General features: G+C 39.4%; 1 protein-coding gene across 1 annotated transcript in view; it reads left to right on the top strand.

The window, feature by feature from the left end:
* Positions 1–339: 339 nt before the first annotated feature.
* Positions 340–15356, top strand: part of LOC118556291 (cAMP-specific 3',5'-cyclic phosphodiesterase 4D-like) — a gene marked incomplete at its 3' end in the record, with an annotated part of 71577 nt that continues 56560 nt past the window's right edge. Inside the window, exon 1 of the mRNA XM_036130187.1 lies at positions 340–1584. Coding sequence (XP_035986080.1) covers positions 1265–1584 — 320 coding nt within the window. The remainder of the gene's footprint in view (positions 1585–15356) is intronic.

Here is a 15356-nt window from a genome sequence, read left to right as displayed (position 1 = left end):
TGCTCTACTTGAACAATAAATGTAAATATGAAATATTGATATTTTGCTTCAAATGCTTGGTTACTACTTACTAGTTCAGATGAAACTCGTAAAAAAATCAATTCTTGTAGGGATTTAAACTGAAGAGAAAAGTAATAAACTTTCTAAATAATCTTTTTCAAAACCTTTGAGAAACTGAAAAGTGTGAAACTTCTACTTTTTTTCCCCCTCGTCTTTTGATTTATAAAGAAAAATTAAACTGCACTTCTAAGTTGTGGTGATCATTGTTCCAGAGGACTTTTTATTCTGCTTTTTCTTTCTAGTTCTTTCTTACTGAAGTGGGTTAAAATGGACGAGACATTTCCATAAAGTACGTGAAGCTGCTCCATGAGATCCAGCAGATTTCAGCTCTGAAGTGGGAAGTTTGTGAACGTGTGACTTAAAACAGGCTTGTTCAGACGGAGTTGCACACAGTGATAGATATCAGCAGAGACCTTAAGCCGTTTGTTGCTTGATTGGAGCAGATTAAAGCCTGTGCGTCTTGCTCAGCATCTGAATGTTTAGTTAAAACAGATTTAGGACGTCTGTTTGTGTGTTTCAGCTGGTTTTTGCAAATGTCCTGTTTTGGTTTAGAGGAGATTCAGGTCACTGCGTGTCTGTGGGTCAGAGATGAAATGCAGTTTTTCCATTGCCACTTGGGAAGGCACTACACCACTCTGCTAAAGATGAGAGCAAACGTTAAAATGACATTTCCAGGATTCCCGTTACCTTTTATCTCAAGCGCGCTCTGTTTTTTGACAGAGAGGGGCCTCGGCGACAAGCAGCGTCTCGGCTGGGGCCTCCCAGCGCGGCACGGCTCTGGCATTCGTCTACACAAGCAGAGAGCCGCCGTCGCCGGTCACCGTTTGTCCTCTGCCGAGTTGTTGAAGGGAACATATGTAAACCGGTGCTTGTAGCAGGCTCTCTCCTGCAATGAAGCGGCGTTCTGGACGCGGCTAGCTCCCCTGTGGCATGAGCTAACAACGCTTTAATTCAGGCCTGGCCATATTTAGGCAGAGCTCAGTGCTGTGTAAACACGCCGCTTGCTGCCAAGGGGAGGGCTCACTGCTGCACTCATGTCCGTGTCCATCAACGGTGGATTGCAGAGAGCCCTGTGGAGAAAGGTGATGAAGGTTTCTGAGGCTGGCAGCATTTAGGGACCATCACAAGTGTCTCAGAGCATGACGCGCGTTATTATGAGAGACGCTGGTGTGTCATTTTTAATTCCCCCGCTGATCTGAGATGGATGACTTGGACTACCTGTGAGGACCAGGAGTGCAGCCTGAGCGATCAGCGTAAGAGGGAAGTTTTGTTGAACCCTCACGGCAGCATGAGTGAAGCTCTCGTGGAAAGCTCCAAGGAGCCGGCTTGCTTCCCACTCAGCAGCGCTCAGCCCATCAAGCTGCAGCTGCAGACTCCGTCCGGCTCGCCCTGCGGATCTCCCAGGATGTCCCCCTGCGATTCTCCTCGGGACTCCCCCCGGCACTCTCCGCTGCTGTTTCGCAAGCTCCTCGTGAACCGCAGCATCGCTCTGCAGCGCCGCTTCACCTTGGCGCACATGCCCAGGTAGTGCTTTTGATGTGAAGCTGTGTGAAGTGGAGCTTTAGCTTTGGATTTGAAGGACTTTGTGTGGAGCAGTAGGTTTGGATGGAATAATAACAACGTTCCTACAGGGCTGTGCAAAAGTTAGAAGTGTGAATATTCTTAGCCTGTTTTGGACTTTTTGGTAATATTTTGATGATAAGTCTTGATCATACAGCTTCCCGATATGCTAACTATGACAGTGTATTGTTTTGTTTGCTTACAATATTAGAAAAGTGGACAAGTAAGGGATAAGGTAGCAGGTGTCAGGCCTAAAAAGCTGTTTTAAGTGAAGGAAGAGAAGCTGAAAGTCTTGTTTTTAAGAAAGGAAAAGATCAAGAAAGAGCTAAACGAGAACCTGAGGGATCATGATCAAACTTTCACCTAATAGCCGTTTAGAAATCCCTTTGTTGGAGGAAACTTATGGCAGTAAAACTGGATTGTTTTTTAAAGTTTGATTAGATTTACATAAACAGATTTGTACAATCTATCTCTGCGCCATGTTCCTAATATAAACAGCCATATTCAATAGATTAGAATATGCTTTTCGAAAAGGCTTGTTAGTCTGAATAAAAGTGCCTCTTGAAACCTTTAAGCAGGTGTCAAACATACTGTTTATTAACACCAATCTCTGCATGAAAAAATAGCTTTTTCATTGGTCTGGTTTTTTTATTAGGTAGAGGTGAGAAAAATGATAATAATCAACAGAAATAAAGGCTTTAAAGCATAATCAGTCTGTGATAATCTATATAATGTGTTTCGCTTAGTGAACTGAGTTACTGAAATAAATGAACTTTTCAATATCTAATTTATTAAACATGACTATTTAAGAGACATTAGTGAAAGTTGACATACCCATAATCTTTAATATATGTTATAGAGATTTTAAAAGACCTACCAACACAAAGCAGGGAAGTGAAAAGATAAAAACAATCCAAATAAAAACTGGAAATGTTTGCTATATGTTGGTATTCAGGTATTATCCCCACTCCCATAGATGAAATCCAGAGCAACCAACAGACTTCAGAAGTTATGTTAGTAAATTAAGTAAAGCTGTGTGTCATTTTACCTCAGTATAAAGCCTCGGATGAATTTGAACAACCAGTTTGGACAAAGCGAGAATTTATTAGATAAGAAGTGAAGGGGCCCATAGTAACTCTGGAGGAGCTGCAGAGATCCACAGTTTAGGTGGGGGATCATGGGGTCAGGGTTAGTTTTGCTCTCCACTGATCTGGGCTTCATTGAAGATCGATGAGGAAATAAAGATTAATATTTAAAGAAAGGCAACAGCAGTGCTTCACAAGCCATGAAGGGGACACAGCAAATGTGTGGGAAAAAATGCTCCTGTCAGATGAGACTAACATGAAGTGTCTTAGCCAATAAACTCTATTTGTGGAGGTGTTTGGCACATCTGGCTGAATCCAGCTTCTGCACCGTGAAACATGGTGGTGGCAGCATCATGATCTGGACCTGCGTGTTTTCCCTTCCACATCACAATGTTGTGCCACTTTGTTGAGGTCTTTTATCTAAATTCCCTATTAAATGCATTCATTCTGCGGTTGTAACGGATTCAAAACTGAAGAAAACAAATCAAGGTTTCAGAGCACGTGTGTGAACCATTAGTTTCTCAGCAAATTTCTTCTTTTTTATGACGGAAATAAATCATGTGTCATGGGATATCTTTTGCAAAAAAAAAAAAAAAAAAGCCAAATTTCTCTTGCGAAGGTAGCACAGTGGAATCGTGATTTTGTTGACGTATAATCTGAATAGCCTCATTGTTCTTAAGAAATAAAAAGGTCTTGTTTCGAGCCTAAGGTGTTCAGGAGGCCCGGCTCAGGTCATGTAGCAATGAGAATGGTCCCTTTGGCAACAGAATGATTGCTTGTGTCTGACCTCAGGTTTCTGTTTAGCTCAGACAAAGCTTGTGTTGGGGGATGGAAGGAGGGACTGCTCACCACAGTTAACACAAGGCCGGCCCTTCATGGCTACCCTTCCCCTTATTTTTCTCATACCTCATGACTGCAGAACAGGCAGCTTGTGTCTAATTTACGTCAGAAAAGAACAAGATCATGCCATTTGCTTATGTTACAGCAAAGCTATCACGTTTTGCAAGTCTCTGCGAAACCCCATTATGCATTGTGATGGATTGAGATGTCACGAGAGCATGATCGGCACAGACAACAGACTGGTTGTATGAAGTCCTTTAGAAAAACGAAGGGGCATATTTTCCAGTCGAAGCTACGATCTGTAGACCACTTGACAAAAGTCTGAGAAAGCTGCAAAAAATGGATGTCATGCTGCTGTTTGAAGCTGCTTTTCAAACACTCGGCACTCGGCCTGAAACATAAAAATATTCACATGTGTTTGCCCCACAGAAAAAACACAATGTTCCATTTTTTCCTTTGTCTGCTTTATTTGTGTGTGTATTCTCAGTTAGATGAACAGCATCTTTATAAAGGCTTCACCTGAGTGAAAAATTCACCCTAATTCTTTTTTAGAAAATGTGTATCAGCATCAACCACCTTGGCAGGTGAACTAAATTTGGGCCATTCTCTGATTGTGGTCCAGGGGCCAAAAAAAATTCCTTCTGATGACCACAAATGGCCCCCGGGCCGCATCGTTAGGTGTCTCTGCCATAAGGCGCAGTTCCACTGGCCGTTTTCCCCCCTCGGATTATCTTTGCCCGGTTTTGTGGAAGAGGGAAAAGCCTCCCAGGCGTTGCTTTAGCCCCGCGTCACAACCTGTTTGCAACATTGAACTTTAAAGAAATCTGCAAGAAATGGTAAATGACAAAAAGAAAATACATTATTATAAATAAAACATAAATAAAAGAAAAAAAAATACCAATAATGTTTCTATAACTGTACATGCAAGATTGGATATTGTTAAGGAGTAATCTACCTGGATGAATATCTGGATCACACATCTAATGAGGGACAGCTCTTCTCGGCTTTCTTGAGGCTTCGTCTGTGCTGATGCCAAACCACACCGCTGCTCCCTCCGGCTGTCACGGAGTTAAAGTTTACACCTTTATGTGAGATCTTTTGCCTCAGCCATGGCGGGGACGAGGAGAACGAGTTACTAAAAATTATGTTTAATCGCAGTGAAATTATTTTTGTAGGTTTGATTTTTCTGGCTGTCCCAGGGGAGGGAGATTCAGATGAGCTTCAGACAATTCAGAGCTTTATATTAGATCTTTAGCCTCAGCCGTGGAGGGAGTGAGGAGGATACTGAAAAGATGTTTAACCGTATTAATATTATTTTTTTTATAAATTTGTTTAATTTCTTGCTTCCTACCAGGCAGCGGGCTGCTCCGTCACTGGAGGGAGCGTGAGGCATTGACCGTGCTTGAGCTACTTTCAGTCGGTCACCTCTGTAAAAGGCACCCTGCTGCACCCCCAGGGTGCTTTACACAGAAAGAAGTGCCGGCAGCAAGGAAAGGCAGACAGCCGCTGCATTGTACCACGTGAGGTGGATGGATGGACACTTCAGAGACAGAACCTTAACAGCTTTCAGTGTGAAATGAGAGAAAGCCTCAATAAATCCACAAATCTAATACAGTTTGTCTGGGTATAGAAAGCTGAGGTGTCCCTTTTTTTCCCTTCAGGTGTGGTTCATGGTTGGAAAATAATAAAATTAGATTTCAGCCAATACGAGCCAGAGGAATCTATAGTGTATTGTCAGGAGAAAGATGAGAGACATAAAGCCCAACAGTGGAGGCAAGCTGAAGGCCACCGCTAAACGATAAGTTCAGATTTTCTGAGGTAAGGTTGTGTGAAGTTATCTTTAGTAGTTTCCTTACCTGTATCAAAAAGATATTGCATCAGTTTGAGCTGTGATAATTTCACAGAACTTTGATGCAAAAAAGTCCAAACTAACCATATTTGCACCTTAGCAGGGGCACAGGCGGATCATCTCAGTACCACACACATTGATGGAGTAAATTATGCAGTAGGGGCCCAGACACAGCACTGCCTGCAGACACGTTACAGCAAATGGGCATACTTTTCAGTAACCCTATTGTTCCATGGTAAAAATCCTCGTCATGGTTTGGTTTGTAAAGGATCCCAGGGCAGAGACTGACTTTCATAAAACAGAGTTCTTAGGGAGAATAGAAAAAAGAGCAGGGCATAGATCTGGACAAGAAGCAAAACACATTACCCTAATAGCAATACTAACAACTGAATATGGCAAGGCCTTTCAAACCTAAATAAACCACAAGGAAAGCACAAAAAGGATCGCAACAATCCAACACTATATGTTAAAACTATTAATTTCATCTAACCTATGTGCATTTTTTCCAACCACACTTTTTCCTTCCACTCAGTTTCCTGTTGAAATGCTTGGATACAGCAGTCTGTGAATAATCAGTTCTTCAGCAGTAGCTTGTTGTGGTTTACCATCCTTGTGGAGGATATCTATAATTTTCTGGAAAACTGTCAGATAAGCAGTCTTCCTGATCATTGTACAGTCCATAACATGGGTCTGTCTTAAAAAATAGTTTTTTGATTGAGCCTATGTTTTTAATCAGAGGCAGGATTTAGGGTTTTCAGTAGCTGGAAGCCATAAACGTCAGAATGAGGAGAAAACCCTGTTTCAAATAAATCATTGAGTATTAAAATATATAAGTTGAATTTCAGTTTTTGAAATACATTATGTAATAATTACATGAACCTGTCCATAATGTTATCGTTCACACATTATGTGAACGATGCATCTGGACATTTTTGTTTTTTATTTGGACATTTTTATTGAGACCTTTCTGCTTTTTTTTTTTTTTGCTATTTTCTTTAGCAAATCAATCCATTAACATGTATATTTGAGCTTCTTCCTGAAATGTTGTCAGTTTCTTCCCGTGTACCTAATTTTAAGCCTTTTTATTTACTCCCACAGCAGTACAGCTTTAAAAATAGAGGAATATTTCTGTGATGAACTCTGACATTCACATTGGTAACGAGTAGTGAGCTTAACACAGAGCTTTTATTCCTCTCATTAATCCTCTTAATGCTTAAGTCAAACCCATTCAGCTGAAACATTTGATTTGAACCTGTTAATAAAAATTACTGTGCCAAGCTTATGCACAGCTGCTGAAAGGCAGTTATATTATAATTAATAAAGTTTCACTAAATTTGTCTGGGTGTAGAATTAGTCAATTACTAGAAGTCTGTGTGGCAAGTAGAGCGTTATATTTACCACCAAAAAGAAAGCTGCAGTTTACAAAGTTTGTTGTAAATCCAATTGTTGTAAGAAACAGTTAATTAAATACCAAAGCTGAGCACTTTCTATTTAACGTCTTTATCAGAGACTCAACTCTTGCACACAGGCTAGCATTTCTTTACTTGTAAAATAAAACCATCTGTCACCAGATAAACATGAAACCTGGATGCCTTTGCTCCCCCCCCAGTTAGCTGTGTCAGAGCCGCTGGCAGGCAGTAGGTTTGCCTCTAACTGCGCTCAGGATGCAACATACAAACATGACCAGTGTTTACATCATGTATTTCAGTGATGTCATTATGCTGCTTGCCCATGAAATATTTAACCTGTTAGTTTTTTAAGTATTTTGGCCTCAGGCAGAGAAGCAGTCAGCACCAGTATTTTCTAAATCTAGACATTTTTGGTCTGTGGTATACCCAGAGACACCCTTAGCAGGCAAGGGGGGGAAAAGTGCCAACTCCATGCATAAAGACGGACAGAAATGCAAGGCCCTCTTGTTGCAAGGCAACAGCAACGACTGTTCACATGTATTTAAGACAACTGTTAATCTTCCCTGTGAAGATACCATAAAATTCATCCCAATGTCAGATCACGCTCAAATAAATTGTAAAAAGCGAAGAGATCCATCTTAAACTTTACAGATCAAAGTTAGTTGAAGACCATTTGAAAAAAAGTAAATAATTATGACTTTTGAGAAGAACGCAATCAGGCAGAAAGCTTATTCTCTCTAAAATGAGTGTAGCATGACACAGGTTAGCAAAGTTCCATCTGAATGAACAACGAGACGTCTGGAACTAGTTCCTTTGGGAAGATGAGACCGAAGTAGAGTCTGGCTGAAAGGCTACCTTTGGCAAAAAGTAAAAATAGCTTCTAAACATATCATGATTACTATCAACCATAGTGGAGGAGGGGTGAATATGTGGGCTTGACTTTAACATGAACCTCTGTGTGTAACAAAGTACTCCAGAGTCAAGTAAGACACCCACTCATCCAACGGCTGAAGGTTGGCCCAAACTGGGTCATCGAAAGGAAGATGATCCCAAACACCGCAGGAAATTTATGACTGAAGGTCTATGTCTCAATGACGCAGTCATAGTCCAGACATAAAACAGATTAAAATGCTGTAATGGGAGCTTCAGAGAGCTGTACAAAAACAAATTCCTGCTAACCCCAATGAACTAAAGTAAACCTGGAAAGAACGGTCGGCCAGAGTTCATTCAGTCAGAGAATAATTAGTAATAACAGCAGGAAAACATGTGCTGTTTATACAGCTAAAGTTGGATTTGCATAATTTTAAAACCTGATAAAGATCGGATAATTTTGCTGATGAAATCCCTGAAACACTTAAACAGACTCATAAGTAAATTTTTGGCTTAGTTTAGTTTACAATTTGTTTTATGCTCTGAACGCACGGTGTCAATACTACACCACATAGTCAAGATAATAATCTTTAGAGCATTTTATTTTCTAAATTTTACAGCTTTTGCAATGTTTAGATAAATGGTTACATAAGATACAGTTTGCTATGAAAAAAATGTCTCTTGAGCTCAAATTAGTTTAAAATGTTTAAAGCTTAAAAATGACTGTTTCTGGTTTTCTGATGTTGGTTTCTCCAACAAGCGTTATGCAAAAACTATTCATATTAACTGGTGGGTAATATTTCTGAAGAATTTCTTTTTTAAAGAAACACATATACTTTGTTAGATTTTACATAGTCTTAGTTAACTTTAAATGCATCTCATGGCTGTTTGCTTGTTCAAGAAACCATGAAATTCTATATTTTCCTCTGAGCAAGGGTGTCTTGTAATGGCTCAACCATTTGAGGTGAAAAAAACAGATCAAGATAACTGTGAAAATCTAAATATATTTTTGTCAATATTAAAGATAAGAAGGTCAATTTAGTTACTATAAATCTTTAGATTATTTTAAAGTAAATATATATATTATTTCTTTTTAGTCTGAAATAAATACACAAAGCTTTTTTTTAAATGTCTGAATGAGTTGGACTATGGAGGAATAACAAGAAAAATAACATACCCTGAGATTAAATTTATTCAGGGCTTCAAAGCAATGCACGATGTTTAAAATGTGACTGATTAACCGCAGTTGACCTCCATTTTAACTATATTTTAAGTTTTACATCACTAGTGATTTATGCTATGCTGCTGATTAGTGTGGCCAGTTGGAAATGTGAACAATATGTGTCCAAGCTCATAACCCTGCAGAACTCCTTATCTAACTTCTGCAAGACTGTTAAGCATCTTGTAAAATGGGTACATCTTAAATAGACCTTAATCTAGTTCATTTCCACTAATCTGAATAACAAGTTTGTGGCTAACAGGACAAAACTGATGTGTTGCAAAAAAAACAAAAAACATTTCCTATTAATTAGATGATGCCTTTGCTGTAAAACCTGCTATAGAACATTAAAAGTTTGTGACCAAAAATAGTTTTTTTCTAAAGGTTCTTTGAAATCGATGAAGTGACAACAGCTAGAAAGCAGACAATTTAAAATGTATCAACAGATAAAGGCTTTTATTTCAAGTTTTTCATTTTAGCAGCTCTTCATCATACCATTGCTATCTGATTCACAGCAGAAAGTACTAAAAATGCGGTGTCTGGTTTCACATGGGGGTTGTGCATATGCTGATTGCTGGGGTGTAATCTCACAAAACATCATCTGTTGCAATATTCATTTTCATACTTTCTGACTCCAGAGGCTGTGAAATTTATCTCCACACTCTCCTTTTCAGTGTTTTTGTACTATTTCCTGTGAATTCTTAGTTTTTCTTTAGCAGTTTTCATCAAATGGCTCATGCAGCTTGATATGAGAGCCCCATAATCAGGGGCTCTCATTGCATAAAATATTTAAATGATACTTTATCTCATGGATCTCAAGATACTTGACACCAGCAGGACAGTAGCAGGACTTGCAAATACATGTCCTACACTTAACTTGCTGTGGTTTCATTTTTCTCTCAGTGATAAGACTGGAAACTAGCTGGAATTAGGAGAATATTAAGGTTATGGTTATGTTGAAAATAGAAAAGAACATGGATGGTTTTTGCAGAGTCTTGGTGGGGTCTTCTAGCTTCATGTGATATACAGTATGTATTCCTTTACTTAACAGGATCATCTGCCATCTGTCTGCTTTGTCTGCTGATGGGTTGTTGCTTTGGACAAAATGCAAAACAAAAAATAGATCAAACTAAGGTTCCTGAGATCACATGATCTTCAGGAAGCAGAAAATCTGTGAATTTCTGTGTAAAAGGTTTCCCACAATTACAGACACAGTTCTTGTAAAAGTTCAGATTAGCATTTATAGATGAGTATAATGGAAACCTCAGCTTTTTTAATCAGCTTATCAGCAGCACGGGGGAAATGTCTGTGGGGCGGGTTTCTGCAGGGTGCTAACGACTACCAAGCATGCCATCCTGCATGCCGTGGTCAAGTTCAAGCTGGGTGCTGCGCTCTCTGCTATTATCTTGGTGGGTAAAGTTCAAAATGTCGCAGTGTTTGTGCATTGATCATATTGAGCTGCTCAAACAGAGGTTCTGGTGCCTGAAATTGTGCTTAATTTTTTTATTCTTTATGGGTCTTAATTTTTCACGGTAAAAAATTATATTATGAAGAATTGTGTTTGAAGCCAAAGTGCTGGTGCTAAACAAAGCACTTAGGCTCGTGCAGCTCTAAATATTCCATGAACAACTGAGAAAGCCCTGGTGGTTTGTCTGGGCCCCGCTTCATGGATGCAAATTCACTATACTGTCCCACTCTCCTCAAATATATTACCGAAATTGAAATAAATCAAGTTGTCTTCAAGCCTAAAGTGGTGAAGTAAATTTTCAAAACTTCCAGATCCTAAATATTAGTGTTTTGGGGGTAGCACACATAAAAGAAATTGTGCTAAATTATTTGAGGCCTTACAGTAGCATGAATCTGCCACCATTGTATTTCTTTTTTTTTTTTTGGCACCAGTGGTCTGTATTTATCAGTAAGCCTCTTAACATGGGCTGCATGCTCTACGCCTGCACCATGGCCACCATTATAATGGTGACATTTAGGTATTTCTCTATGAGGAACATTTAGTGACAAATAACAATCTCAATGTATACTGTTTAGTTTACTGTTTAGTTTTTATTCCCTTGTTCTGCAGTATACAGTAACTAATCACACCCTTTAAACCTTTTCACATTACGACAGGCTTTCAATGTATTTTATTGGGATTTTACAGTCCTATTCAATACATTAGAATATTATCAAAAAGTCAATAACTCAATTAACTAAGGTAAACACATTATATACATTAATTACTCAAAGACTGATGTTTTAAAGCCATTATTTCTGTTGAAAACTGTCCTCTTTTGCTTAAATATAACATCAAACCGATAAAAACTTTATAAAGAAATGTTGGCTTAATGAAAATTATGTTTAATACTTGCTTAAATGTTATGTAATCTTACAAATAAGCCACAGTGGACCCCTTTTTAAAAGTGACTGGATCTTTTTTACTAACACCAATTATAAAATCATTGATTTATGGTTTAACATTTTTTGTATCTAGTGGCATTTAACCCTCTCTGTTGCGATACCATCTGGTAAAACCTGCAGCTTTGCATATTCAGAAGTTACCTAATTATTCCTCCTTTGTTGAAATTGATCTGGTCATGGTTACGGCTGCTCTGTGAAGGCCTCAGAGGTTTGTTAGAAAACATTGATGAAAAAAAAAGCTTCTTGACAACCAAGGTCTTGGAAAACTGATAAGAAAAAGACCGTTGCTGAAGCAAAGGGAATAAATTTTGAGACAAAGTATGTGGAAGAAGGTGCTCCGTACAGTTGGGTCCAAACGTGAGTTGGACTACATGCAAAATGCTTTGGGCAGAAGGACACTAACCCGGCCCACCACCCCAACTTTAACACATGGTGGTGGCACCATCATGCTGTGGGTGTGGGTTTTCTTTCAGTAGGAACAGGGACACTGGTCTGAGTTGACAGCAACATGGATGGTGCTAAATACAGAACAATACAGACGACCTCCATCCAGCCTGCACAGAACAATAAGCAAAAAGTTCAGTTTTTAGATGAGTAAAGCTTGATTATTAATTGCAAATTAATTACTAATGTGCAATTACTATTTAATACCCTGTGCAATAACCTGTGCAATAATCCTGCTAAGTAAGAGACTTCAGCAACCTCACTGTTGTGCTTTACCTGGTACCACGCTAATGCACAACGTCAAATCCGTGTGTGTGTATAAGTCACCCTAAATGTACATAAGTCATCTTAAATCTCTGCTTTATTTCTTTCTTTCTTTTTCTCTCGATCTACAGTATATATGTGGACGCACTGTATATACCTCATGCACCTTTTCCTCCTTTTGGCACCTTCTTTTGATTATTGAGCCGATGTGACAAGTGAATTTCTCCACTGTGAGATGAATAAAGTCTATCTTATCTTATCTTTTATTAGAGACTTGCAGCTGTAACTTCTTACTTACAATGCATACTTTATTTATTATAACAGCTCTGCAAAGCTGAAGGGGTGGAGCTGGGTGAACAAAATTTACAAATTAGGTGATTTATTAAGGAGTTTGGTTGCAATGGAGTTCAGATATCAGAGTAAATGCATTATTTAAAACAACATCCTTTTTTTTATCCTTTTATATGTTCTGCTTTAGATAAAATTACCCCGAAGTTTGTGGTTTTTAACCTGACAAAATGTGAAGTGGTTAAATGCATATCGATGCTCCTGCAAGGTGGTAAATATTCTTTCATACAACCCCCCTGAGATTGATGTCTCAGCAGGATTTGGAAAAACTAATCCATGCGTTTATTTTTAGTCGAATTGATTACTGCAAACGGTGTTTTCACAGGTCTTCCTAAAAAGTGGATCAGACAGCTGCAGCTGATCCAGAACGCTGCTGCCCGCGTCCTCACTAAGACCAAGAAAGTAGAGCACATCACCCCAGTTCTAAAGTCCTTACACTGGCTCCCTGTATCTCAGAGAATAGACTTTAAAATACTTCTGTTAGTCTATAAATCCCTGAATGGCTTAGCACCTAAATACATCACAGACTTGTTATCAGTGTATCAACCCTCCAGACCTCTCAGGTCTTCTGGCTCCAGCCTGCTCTGCATACCTAGAACCAGAACCAAACATGGAGAATCAGCATTTAGTTCCTATGCTCCACTTATCTGGAACAAACTTCCAGAAAACTGTAAAAGTGCGGAAAGCGTGAGTTCTTTTAAATCAAGATTAAAAACACATCTGTTTAAAATTGCCTTTGACTGTTCTAGTTAAACAGTTTTACTGTTTTTAATGTTCTTTTTTGTTACTACATTCTATCCCTACTTGCTTTTATTCTATTTTCTATCTACATTTTATTATTTTGCTATATCTTAATGATGTAAATGACTTTGTATTGTCTTGTACTGAATTGTGCTATATAAATAAATTTGCCTTGCCTTGCCTTGCCCAATGAGATAAGAAACTCTAATTTATAGTTTAAAAAGCTGCGTGATCATTTTGTTGTGATCTTACTTTGCACGCTCACATGTTTTAAGCCTCCCTCCCGCCATCTCCGCTCGCCTGCCTGCCCAGCACCAACTCTAACAATATCCCGTTGGCTCCAGGGCAGCAGAAGGAGGGTGTCAGGCCTAGCTGCACGCTGATCTCACGTGTCAATGAAGGCTGCGTTGAGCAAACTCTGCTAGAAAGAAAAACATCTGCCAGCCATGGAGTTAGTGCAGTCAGATCTCTGTTTTTTTTTGACAAGTTGGGACACACCAAGATGTTCCTCCCCTGTGACGCGCTGAACATGAGAGCGTTATTAGTCTCCCTCGGCATGGAAAGAATCCGCACTTCACTGCTGACCGCTTTGTTTTGGATACCTAAAACCAAGACTGAGAGGCAGCCCGGTCCTTAAACATGCTCGTCCGGCTGGTGGATACTCTGCATAAATCAGACTTCTTGACAGCTTCGAGCACACGGTGGGCCGTTCTCAGCTCCAACAGCGACCTCTGGGCGCTCTGCAAGCTCGCGCCCTGTCAGAGGAAGAGGTTAACCCTCAGTGACGCTCACCCTGCACTGTCACTGATATCAGCAACAGCTCCACTCTTCCCCTTTCTGCGAACACAGTGAGTGAGGGAGCGAAAGAGTAATCCAGCTAATTTCAAAGTTTTCTAATTTATCTTTAAATTCTCAGGGATTTTTTTTTTTTTTTTTTTTTTGTTTTTTTTTTTTTTTTTTGCTCGGACTGTTTTGGTCTGTAAAGACCTCTGGCATGCAGATAAACTTTGTCACATGTGGGATTATTTTGGACCGTTTTTTTTCTTTTTTTTTTTTACCTACAACTATTAAAGAGGCAAGACTAACTCAAAACGTCTCTCAGTGCAGCTAAACCTGCAGCTCTTGTTGCCACATTTCTTCTTCCTTCTGGAGACTCGGTAAACATCTTGTTGGGGCTTGCCTGGGACTCTTTCAGGTGAACATTGCAGCGCTCCTCCATGGGATTTGCTCCTGCCTCCTGAGGCAATGGGAATTATTTCTCTATGTTTTCTGTGGGATTCTTTGTTTTAACCGCTGACCTGGATCCCGCCTTTTGTCAGGGTTTCTCTAATGGAGAGCCTTGTGCTGTGAATCCTGAACCACCAGTCTGCTTGCAGGAAAAAACGGCTTAAATCCTGGAAACAGCAACGGTCAGATGTACAATCAGATCCACAGCTGAGCCTCCTTTGGGCCAGGAGCTCAAAAGGAAAATGAGCAAGGAGATCCGAATGGCAAAGAAGGGGCTGCCAAATATCTTCGGACCCGGTCGAAGGCATTCGTGCTTGGGGTACGTTCCCAAACTATCCTCTGCATCTTTTCAAAACTTACTGTCATAGGGGGGTGTGGACTGTAAGGGGCAGCACTCTTGAATTCATCGATTGGTTTCAGCAGCTCCACAGAAGCAAAACAAAACGGCGATAGTTGTACAGAAACTAAATAGATATTGAACTTCATTCATGAAGTTATTTTTGTTATTTTAATATTTAGATTCACTGGACAATGACAGCGTAAGGTCGTGAATCAGTTTACTGGAAGATGGAGGAGTACTTGTTCCACTCAAGCGGAAAGATCTAAGAGGATGTAGATAAAAACACAGAAAGAAAGAAAGTGACGAGGTTGGATATCAGATTAATCAATTTCCTGTTTACACCTCAGCTGTGTTAGCGCTGCCATATTCCAAGGGACTGTAAGCTTTTAAATGTATAGAAAAGTAGTCTGCAGTTGGAGACTTATACCAAATTAGAAATTGTATGTAATTATAATCTGTGACCACATAGAGGTCTGTGGTTGTTAATTACATTTTGAAAATGTAGCTTGCAAAAGTAGTCATACCCCTTGAACTTTTGAGGTATACAATTGTGAAGTGGAAAGAAAATTATAATGATTTAATTTTTTTTTTTTTTTACAAATGAACTGAAAAGTGCGGTGCGCTAAAGTATTCAGCCCCCTTTTCTCTGAGTGCCTTCAGAAGTTGCCTGATGATTGCTAATGAGTCT

This window comes from Fundulus heteroclitus, unplaced genomic scaffold, assembly GCF_011125445.2.
Source record: "Fundulus heteroclitus isolate FHET01 unplaced genomic scaffold, MU-UCD_Fhet_4.1 scaffold_291, whole genome shotgun sequence".
NCBI classification, from domain to species: domain Eukaryota; kingdom Metazoa; phylum Chordata; class Actinopteri; order Cyprinodontiformes; family Fundulidae; genus Fundulus; species Fundulus heteroclitus.
This window is presented reverse-complemented; position numbering and strand designations above follow the sequence as displayed.